Source organism: Silurus aristotelis (assembly GCF_946808225.1).
Source record: "Silurus aristotelis genome assembly, chromosome: 4".
NCBI lineage: Eukaryota > Metazoa > Chordata > Actinopteri > Siluriformes > Siluridae > Silurus > Silurus aristotelis.
In genome coordinates, this window is record NC_139577.1 from 24,378,942 (window position 1) to 24,390,359 (window position 11,418).

Here is an 11,418-nt window from a genome sequence, read left to right on the forward strand (position 1 = left end):
CTCTCTCACATACCCCCACATGGAGGTTCTTCTAGGACTGCAAAAGCATGTGTGAATGATGTCACTACATTTTAATTTCCAGATAAGAAATTCATAATTACTGAGACAGTGAGTGAAACTTATTTACTGCACTCATTGTTGCAACAATTTTCTGTCAGTCTGATGATTAGAGAAACATTTTCACTAAAACAATTTACACAGACATTTCATAGACCCAATGATGTATTGGAATTAGTGAGTGCTGTAAGACTCTAGTCCAGTCTTTTACTTAATTCTGGCTTTTGAATTTCTGTATTGACTTGGGCTTGTTCTGGTCTTATTCCCATTTGTACTTGGACTTGTCTCAGTCTTTGTGTTTGTCTTACCTAATATGGTCTTGGTCTTGATCAAGAACTTTAATGTTGTCTTTTATTGACAAAATACTCATAAATCTGTTGTCCAAAATGATTCTTTAGAATTATAGATAATGCACAAGAAAATTTCTCAATTTGGTCAGGCAAATACACCAACCAGGCAAAACACTATGATCACCGATCAGGCATAACTTTATGACCACTTGCCTAATATTGTGTTGGTCCCTCTTTTGTTTCCAAAACAGTCTTGACCCATCCAGCAGGAAACAGCATTAACTTCTTCAGCCATTTGAGCTACAGAAGCTCTTTTTTTGGATCAGACCACACAGGCGAGCCTTCGCTCCCCACATGCATCATTGAGCCTTGGTTGCCCATGAACCTGTCACCAGTTCCCCACTGTTCCCTTCCCTGGACCACGTTTGATAGATACTGGCTACTGCAGACCAGGAACAGCCCACAAGAGCTGCAGACTTCTTCAAACTCTCACAGAATTTATAGCTCTCACTTCAGTAGCAACAGTTAATAGCACATTGCATTCTGGGAAAGCAGACTGCATAGAGTCCAGTTGTTCTCTCTGCTCCACCAAAAACAAACTTAATAGAAACTGGGAATAACTAGTGATTCCTCTGGCCACATTTGGAAAACTTGACATTTTAAAAGATGAAAACACACAGTGTCCGCTTTGGATGACAGAGACATTCCTGGCTGTGGGTCACAAGTTTGAACAGTATTTTATTGTATGTCTGTTAGCATTTTTCCTGCTGAAGAGTTTCACAGCATGAATAAAGCCTGGATTGACTTCTCTGGAAGTAGAAGCAGTAAAACAGACAGGACATGTTTTCAGACTGTTTATATATATATATTTATAGTTTATGTACACACACACACACACACACACACACACACACACACACACACACACACACGTACATATATAAGAGGAGCATTTTCACTTGTTCAAGTTGTAGTGGAAAACTTTAAACATATTACTTGTACTTTTTCAAACCACTACACTGTATTCTATACAAAACCATGTGCTTTCCACATGCCTGCCCCAATGAGATCACTCTTTGCACATCAACCCCCAAGGCCAAAGTGCTTCTATTCAGAAAGCTGTTTAGATGTTACAAACAATGCCTATTTTACTTAATTAGTGGGTGGCTCAATGTTAGCCCACCAGTCAGAACATCCAGCCCTGAAGAAACCCAGTTAGCCCCTTATACCCATTAGAGGACTAAATGTGTTGCAGAGCAGGGATAAACGGATTATGGAGCGTCTGTGTGAGGAGTCAGTTGATGGCAAGAAGAGATTTATATGTTTTTTTACGATTGTCAATCGCTGACGCTGCAAGCTCAGAACTTTAAACAAACCTGCAAGAACACGCCAGAAGCTACCTGTGCTTTAAAACGACTCGCTTATACACACTCTGGGTGCACATGCACAAGTCTCAGATACATACGTATAGATAGACGTGTTTTTGTCTTTCTCCTCTCTTCCTGTATTTGTGAAAATCTCTGCAGAGCAGTGATTGTTGCTAAGGAAACCTGCAACAGGGTAAATGTAAAAAGACTGATGAGGCTTCAGCAAATCTGGTGTGCATTTTTTCTAGCAGTGCTCCGGAAGAAATATTTACAGCACACAGGCCCTGTAAACATGCTTGTCCTTTAAGAAAAAACACAGTAGAGGAGAGCCTGTAAAAGCTAAAGCAATTCCGACAAGAGCAGCCTTGTGGTGTGCTGTCGTGCATGTTGTCTAAAGGGCAATTCAAAGAAAACAAATGTTTTCTGTTGTAATGAGACAAGCAAAGCTGCATTACATCGCTTACACATGGTTTAAATGGGCCCTGTTGTGCGCTTTGTCATGTGGTCTTTCTCTCACTTGCTCTCTCAATCTGAGAGTGTGTATGCAGTGAATCTAGATGAATCATAAGGAAAAAGCTGGAAAAAGCATGAACACAAGAATGGGAGGAAAATGCCCAAAGATCATTGCTGCATATTTATGTATTTTTAGAGCAATCCTAGCTGGAGAGAGTGACCAAGAGAGAGTAGGAAAGTACACAAAACACATTAATTCAATTGTATAGGAGTACATGCGTTCTGTTAGATATACAGTGATTTTTATTTTCATCTTAATGCAAAAGGAAATAGAAATAGACAAAGGGAGAGTAAAGACTACATGAGAAACACAGTGAGGGAAGGAGAGATAGAAACAGGGTAATTAAGGACCAGCATTTGGTAAAAAAAAAAAAATTTATCTCCAGCCAGCTCCACACTCTCTTTACACTCATTGTCTTTCCATATGGATGTAGCAGCAATTCTACCAACCTGGGAAACCACAGAAATAGAGGGAAAGGGATTGCAGAGGAGCAGAGAGAGACAGACAGAGAGAGAAAGAGACAGGTGCTGCAGGAGGGGAGAGCAGGAAGAAGGAGGAGGAGATTTCTCCTCGAGCAGAACAGAGACGAGAGAAGCCGCACACAGTTACGCAGAGGAATTCCTAGACAGCTGTCCGGCAGACCTCCTGCCTGTGAGGAACGGACATCCAGGGCAAAGAGACGGAAAGACATTGTGAACGACAAGGAGGAAGAGAACACCACATTGCCTACACCACACAGAATTTTGGAAAGTACATTTTGACAAGACAAGCAACTACTTCTGCGGGAACAACAGAGAGGTTCATCTTAAGGAGGTTAATAGAGAGGTAAAAAAAAATTAGGCTGGAAGACATTTTGCCATATACAATATGCATATTTTTAAAGTATTATTGATGTTAGATATAATTGGTGAATTATACATCCATGCATTGGTTTATTTTTTTATATAAGGTAATAGTTTTGCTATAATAGGTATTGGTAAATTGTGCGGCACTGCTGAATTACATAAAAAAAATGCTTCTAATTAACAGGTTATGATTATTTAGTAACTTTAGAGTCAAAATAGGAATGCCTGCTCATGTAAAACTAAAGAAAGTCAAGAGGGAGTGTCAGAGGAAAATCTGTGCTGTAAATGATTTTATTTATTCCATCAAATCATCTAATGCATGACTGTGTTTAGTAGGCTCTTTCAGAAAATAATGGTAGGACTGCACACAAGTGCAAGATGAACAGAAGTAGTTGAGCATGTGCTACAAGGGTTGAATCATAGCAAAAGCAACCGGATACTTTTTTGCCACTGCAGCAAACACTTTCCCACTCAGTCGACACACTAACCACAATAGTAGAGCTGCTATTCAGTGGCAGCCAGAAGAACTTAGAGAGTTCTTCCAGCTGTTTTGACGTCTCCTGCGTGTTTTTTAGCCCTCTCATTTAATCTTCGGCAAACGGTGAGCCAAAGACAACATGGGGGCTGAGAACAGAAGGATAGATAGACAGCAGGGGAGGGAAAAAAATAAAGAAAGCGGGAATAACAGATGAGGCTGAAACAAGAAGAATACTTGCTCCACCCTGCCTGTCTCAGAAGACTCAGAACTCTCTAGCCCTCAGGCCTCGAAAGGAAGCGCCTTGCCTGAAGTATAATTACAGATCCCTTTATGTTACAAACTGGCAAGCCAAACTGGAGGAATGTTGAGTGAAGGTTGCCATTAGCTTATGCACTATCAGCCTTTAATCTCTTTTATTACAGAGTGCAAAAGACGGGGTCTTCTGTCTATTCTGGACATAGGAATGCTTAGGGTTAAGGGTCGGTCTGGAGAGACAGTTTAGTCACTCTGAATGACATGCTATTTATTCGTTTTCTCAGAGTCATCAGCTGTATATGTCTAGAATAAGATCATCTCAGTGACACAGTTCTAGGATCTTAAATACAGCATCAGCAGTGACAACTGCAGAGCTCCAAGTAGCCACCACATTTTCAGCCAAAAAAGGCTAAGGCTAAAATAGGTCAGAGCGATGTTTCGAGACAGCACTGTTGTAAGCATTAAATTAGCGGCTGTCCTCGAAATGCACCTCTGCATACAGTGAGTTTAAACTGCTGAATGTTTTTGCACTTGTTTAGATGAGAGCATGTTCATATTTGCTCTAATAATAAACTGACCCACATTCTCTGGCTGTGATTTAATTACCAAGAACAAATGAGCAAGCTGACATAAGTCAACATAAGTACCCTAACTTACCATCTCACTAGCCCCCATTAAACCCCCCTCCTTCTAAGTGCCCATCTCCATAATTAAACAGCACCCTCTTAGTGACTGGAGTGGGTCCAGGCTTTGGCTCTCACTTAGCCAGCCTGATCAGAGATACACTGATGAGCTGCTGGCATGACGGCCTTATGCTCCACTGTGGATGATTGAAATAGTAAAGCACTAACACCTCTAAAAAGATTGTGTGACAGAAAGGGAGTGGATGGATGGAAGTGAATTCCATAGTCATATTCTACAATAGAGGACATGGGCACAGCAATGGGCATAGCCATGTGGGTGGCAGAGTAGCAGCTGCAAGTCTTGAAATAAGCCTTGCCAGTTGTTAACACACCTCAGATCTGACCTCAGGTCATGTTTTTTACTTACAAATATCCTGACTCAGTGATGTCATCTTGACTGACTCTTTCGAAATAGAAAAGTTTAGGTAATGATCTTTAGATAAGTAAAGTTTTAGATAAAAATCTTTACAAAGCATTTGAAAGTCTGGAATAGACTTGAAAATCTCTGCCAACCTTTTATTATTTGTTTTTAAATATTTTATCAGTGCATCTTCCTATTTCGATAATCAGTTCAAAATATAAATATAAAACTGTAATAGAGCATAGCATATAGTTTTAAAAATCAGAATAAATAATTGCGATGCATTCAGCACCACAGTGTATAAGAATCATATTTTGATTTTTGATTGTATTAATATTCTATTTTGGTAGTTAAAACATGCTTTATATTATGTTATGTTAAATATATTACATACTGTTGACTTTTCAGTCTTATAATTTTAGGGATTACAGGCATGGTTTCCTGAAGCACTGACAGTATGTGTCCTTATTTGTGCAGTTCTTCATGTGAAACCTGAGCATCGAGTCCTGCTTCCCAACCCAAGTAGTAGATTTACTCCATGACATGTCTTGACATCAAATCCCACCTCAAAGAGAATTACTTTATTTACTGATGTGCATTCATCACAGTATTTGCTAACATCAATCCTGCTTAAAAAAAGTTCTTTGCTCAGCTGCTAAAGCATTAGGATTTGACCTAAAAGCACTAACCAGTTCCCTTGGAAAAATAATGCAAGATGTGTACATTTTCTTAAAGACATGTTGAATAAGCAAGGAGTCTTTTAGGGTGTAAGAGCTTGTAAAGTAATCAATAAGCTGATAGTGCTTATAGCTGTAATAATGTTCTCCTGTCTCAGCAGTGCAGAAAGAGCTCTGCCTTCACTCTCTCTTTTCTCACACATACACACAAAGACTTAAACACACAATGTTCCTATTAGAAAAGAATGTGGGTGCTGATCTCAGGTGGGGAGGGGGTGCTTGTGGCACGCGACAGGCTAGATTGTTGGTGTGAATCCAATTTGCTTCATTGCCAGTGTGAGTGCATAGAGTCAAGGGCAAACTTCAGATTGCAAGAACATTATGGAAGGAGGATGGATTATTATAAAGAGTGAGCATTAAAAAGGCTAGGACAAGAGAAGAAAGCTAGAGATGAATGAACAGACAGACAGGTTTAACTCACATTACCTTATACACTAAGTACACAAATGTTAGGCTAGGATAGCACATTTATTCACCCCACACTTATGCATTCCGTACCCATGCATAAAGCTTAGAGAATATATATATATAGCTCTCTGGATGATAGTCAAATGATGTTCAGGCTATTTGTGTTGTAATGCATCAGCACCTAAAAATGTCTTTAAAGACATGTCGACTCTTTAGCCTCTGGGAGAACACACACACACACACACACACACACACACACACACACACACACACACACACACACACACACACAACACACACAACACACACAAACACACACAGAGGGTAAAAAGAACAATGCTACTTATTCAGTCTATGTAGGAAGAAATAGCAGTCATTGTCCAAGTATCATTTATCTTCCCAACACACTGTCACAAGTACTGTACCCCAGATCAGTGTTAGCCATTTTGTTGGGTACACGCACTCTAAACTGTTAACATTTTACTATAGTCAAGTTATGTGTCCTGAGGAAATGGAATCTGTGCTGTTTTATAAACAGATTGGAATTTCTGCTATTTTGTCTTCTATGGCTGTCACTCTCTGTGTTCAGAAGCTTATAGTGTCTTATTTAAAAAAGAACGGTTTAATGCACCTTTCTATCTGATTGTAAGCACACAAAATTGGATCGGTGATAAAATTATTAAAAAAGTCATTGCTTTTAGTGACATCTATTTATAGCTTTTTTTCATGCCTTTTCTGATTATGGTTTCTGTAGCAAGAAAAGTCCTGAGCTGCGCTCCTACAGGAATGTGGATGTTTTTTCAGTCGTAGTCATTGGTGTGGACTTGGCCAAGTCACTACTTTTGTGATAGCTTGCAGTCTGTCAGCGAGGGTCAGCGCTTAGCGGTTTCTCAAAAGTAAATATGTCTATAAATGGGCAAGTACTCTGCCTTTCTCTCTCTCTCATATCTCACACTCTCCTGCCTTGAGTTCCCTCAGTCTCACTCTTCTCCTCTAGAGATATATCCGCATCAATTTAAATTTCTTAAACTATATTGCTTCTGAATCTTGTAACCCTCTAGTTTTGCATGTTTTTTTTTATTTATTTTTTTTATGAAGATCACAAAAAAATAACTGGTAGAAATATACGTCTTTCTCTGCTGCACTCTCTATGCACTGCAGTACGGTAGCTTTCTCTCCTGAGTCATCCTCACGCTGATCCTTCTTAAGACCCATCTCGTCTCTTAGACCAATATGGAGTCCAGCTGGTCCATATTAGCACATACTAAACAGGAGCTGGACTGAGTTTGAGCCAACAACAGCTTGGGCCCCTCACCATGCATGTCTTTCTGGCTTTTATACTGGTCTGAGATCAGGGGTATGATGGAATTATTTATGAGCCTATCCTTTGTGGGACACACTGTTCTTCTCCTTTCTAGAAGCTAAATGTTGTTTTAGCTAAAAGTGATGTCTTTGCTGGGTGGCTTCATGGCAGATGCCAAATACCATCAGTGTAATAATGTTACGGCTTAGAAGACTGGCCATTAAAACTAAAGTGTGTATAGGGCTATTACTTGAAAACTAAATGATTTTTTTCATCATTACACATGTATTGCTTCACATAAGACAGGTCCCTTATGTAAGGTCTGTTCTTTTGAATGAATCCATAATACATACAATGAAAAGAATTACAAAAGTTAGTTTTTTTTAATAGTTTCTATACAGAACTCATAAGGAGAAAATTGGAGATATATCTGAAGAACACCCCCCCCCATAAATCTATATATTTAAAAAGTGTAAATATATAATATGAAATATAATCGATTATAAGATCATATAAAAACTGTTCACGCTAAATTTATTATAGCAAAGCAAGTAAAGCAAAAGTACATCTGAACAATATTCAAAAGAGATACGTGTCTTTCTTTTTTCCCCCAGAAAAACAACACTACTGGCCTATTGGGACCAAATCAGCCCAGAATTGAGGCCTGAGGACACTGTCACTGTATCTGCACCTACATCCCAAAATCATCTAGTGTCTGAGAATGTAACTCTTCATTTTCTGGGGAGAACTCAGCTCAACATCAGTTGTGCATCATATGATTGTGGGGTTTAAAGACATCTCCCTTTCTTCTTTCTCTTTCTCTACCACGGATTTTACTGTTGTGAGATGCCAGCCAAAACTCCCATTTACCTGAAATCCAACAACAGCAAGAAAGGCAAGAAGTGTCGCCTAAGAGACATTCTGTCCCCAGATATGATCAGTCCTCCACTCGGAGACTTCCGTCATACTGTCCACATTGGAAAAGGGGGTATGTGTGATACCTTTGGAGACATGACCTTCCTTCAAGGCAAGTTTGAGCTGCTTCCAGGAAAGAGTGGCCTGGTTCGGCCACAGTATGGTACCCATGGCGAGTTCATGCGAGCTAACAGTGCATCTGATGCCTCTTACATTGAAACTCCTTCACCAATCCTGAAGAATGCCATCTCCCTTCCTTCCATTGGAGGAAGCCAAGCATTGACCCTACCTCATATTAATACTACTATGTTACCCATGACCCGAGACTCACTGGATGATCCACCCACTCCACCTGCCATCTCAGAGGGGATAGATGATCTAGAGATCCTGCAAATGGAAAACCTTCTTCAGTCCATAACTATCTTCAGACGTGATCCCAGCCCTGTTCTAGAGGAGATTAGTGAGAAATCCTTATTTCCTATCAACATTTTGGAGAAATCACTGGAAAAAAATACCCCCATGTACACCTCTCAAGATGAGGACACAAAGCACCCATTAATGTCTGTCTTTATCAATGGCAATCACAATGAAAATGAAAACAGGAATAGAAGTACCAAATGTAAAGACAACAGCATCAACAATAATGGCTATAATGACATAAACAGTGACATCTTTCAGTATGAAAAAGAGATGGCCAGCATGAATCGAGATTGGGAAAATAGAGATAGTGGTGTAGAAGACGGACGCATATGTGACTTTGACTTTGAGCTCTCTAAATCCAAGAGTCTGTCTCAAGAGTCTGTGAACCACAAGTCTGGGTCACTGCTTTCTCTGGAACTGGACTTGGGCCCTTCTATCTTGGATGACATACTCAATATCATGGGTAAGCCTGAATCTTGAATTGTGTCTCTGGCAGAAGCAGGAAGAGAAAAGAGACTTACCAGTGAAATGAAAACACACAAGGTTTATGGGTGTTCTACATTGGAAATAAACTAAAAACAGAACTGGTGCAATGATATTTCTCCAAATATATTTTTTATCCCCAACTTCAACTTTCTGTGCTTAATCAATGTTGTTTCCTCTGTGGGTCATACGAGATGCATGCTTTATCAAATTTAGGGAAGCTACACAAATATATTGTGCCTTTTGAAGGTCACAATTGGGTAAAATCTAGAACTAAAATGATTTGGTGTGCTCTCAGTTCTATCACAGTTGTAAATAAAACCAGTACATTTCACTGTATGCTGTTGCTCACTAATGCACAATGTTATATGTTATGTAATTAAGTAATGTAATGATATTTCTCTAAAAGATGTACAGCTGTGTGAATTATCTCCAGACTTTGTCACAACCAACCCCCACCCCAACGCTATACAAATATTATATTTATACTGACAATCTCTTTAACTGTCCTACTAAAGCATCAATCATACACCTATGTTTTTACTGTGTGGAGATACAATATAAAATAAATGAGTAAATAAGTTACTTTTTGAAATGTCCCATTTGGTTATCTGTTGAGAAATGTTTTGTTTCCTGAATTATACATGTCCATTTTAAAACATGAAAGAAAGCTTAAATTAAATTAATGTATTTATGAAAACGAATGAATGCTATGAATGTGAGAGCAGCGAGAATATGGAGCCCACCCACCTTTTCCCTTGTCCCTGACATTCTTCTCATTCACCCAGAATGCACTGCAGTGGGATCAGTGGTGGGTGAACAGTGCCTAATTTCTACAGCTAGACGCCTGCACCGTTTGTCTACAAGTTGCTTGGTCAGAGAGAAGAGAGGGTCTTTAGCATTCCCTACATTCCACTGAAGTAGCACAAGCGCATAGGACAGGCCATAAATAAACATCCTGGACCCTGGACAAAGAGCCATGATCTTTATTTAAGGGTAGGAATGATGTTTATAGGGTAGGATTGTAAAAGATAATAGCCTAAAAACACACAAGTTTTAATTACAAAAACTTTACTCATTACTGTATTCGAAAGCTGCCAATGAAGTATTGCTGAAACATAAATATTACTATACAACTGCAGTTAACATGTCTGGAGTTGCTTGATGGTTTTTTGTTGTTGATGTTTTTAGTTGTGTTAAACATTAAAATTAATCTTAATGGTTTTACTGAAATAAATTGTAGCTATAATTAAAATTATTATAATAACAGTTGCTTGGTCCTTGAATCTTGATGAAAAAGACCAAGTGTGACAAAATGCAATAAGTAGATCTCAAATGCCTCACTGACTTCTGTCTGCAATGCAATTAGCTAGTTTTGGTGTGATCCTGTGAATTAGGACAAAAATAGTGGGCAATGATTCTTTTTGTTACATTTCATCTGACTGCTCATGATGTTCAAGAACTGAAGTCATATGCTAACCATTACTTGTGTGTTTTCCACATTGCACTGAACAGATCTAGAGAACAGATGTGAACAAAAGAAAAGAAAAAAGAAAACCCCAATATGTACCTAAACAAGTGGTGTAATAATATATACCTTTCATGCGTTGTATGGCTTAGTAAAGAGTATTTACTTTCACACTTCAGAACATGTATATTTTTCCATTCATATTACAAAAAAAAAATAAATACAAAAAACAAGGACATGTAGCTAGGACTTTTTGAACCTTGGTAACAAAAGTAATAACAATGTTTGTGCCGACAATGATGTGGCATTAGGCTAATGACAGCATTTTTCAGTTCTGACTTATTCTCCAGAGCATGTGGCCTTCACAGATCTTTGGGATTTCACTCATTATGTACATTTTAGATATGTATAAGCATACTGTTTCCATTAGAGTACAAACCCATCTTAAAAGCCACACACCCTCATTTATTTCATTCTGCCTTCATTTATCTTTTCTTTTTCATTGCTTTTAAATGTTTTCTTCTTTAGATGACCATTATGGCCTGGGTTCAGACTTAGAAGCAGCTGGCAGCAAATTTTATTAACAGAAACTATGCCTAATTGTGAATGTTAAACATTTACATACAGTATTTATGCTACCATGTGTTTATGCAGATTTTGTGAGATGCTGCTCTGAGACCTATAAAAAAATCTACAAAAAAGAGCTACAAAATCTTTTTTTGATTTGAGCTAAACATGTCATTCTTTTATCATTTCATGATTTTATCAAAATTGATATAATGTTACACTAACCATTAGCTCTCCTCAATTTACATTATTATTCCTTTTACATAC

At 38.5% G+C, this 11,418-nt stretch overlaps 1 protein-coding gene across 2 annotated transcripts; it reads left to right on the forward strand.

Moving 5' to 3' along the window:
- The first annotated feature begins 2,411 nt into the window (after window positions 1-2,411).
- On the forward strand, window positions 2,412-10,385 carry cdc42ep3 (CDC42 effector protein (Rho GTPase binding) 3). 2 transcript variants are annotated; one of them, XM_083539697.1, is made up of 2 exons: window positions 2,412-3,053; window positions 7,913-10,385. In XM_083539697.1, the coding sequence occupies exon 2, from the start codon at window positions 8,145-8,147 to the stop codon at window positions 9,111-9,113; it is 969 nt and encodes a 322-aa protein (XP_083395823.1). In that variant the 5' UTR covers window positions 2,412-3,053; window positions 7,913-8,144; the 3' UTR covers window positions 9,114-10,385. The 2 variants fall into 2 exon arrangements, with proteins under 2 accessions (XP_083395823.1, XP_083395822.1); XM_083539696.1 differs by having other exon boundaries at window positions 2,612-3,041.
- Window positions 10,386-11,418: the final 1,033 nt, after the last annotated feature.

Coding starts and splice junctions, on each gene's coding strand:
- cdc42ep3 (XM_083539697.1), top strand. CDS start 8,145: ATGCCAGCCAAAACTCCCATTTACCTGAAATCCAACAACAGCAAGAAA.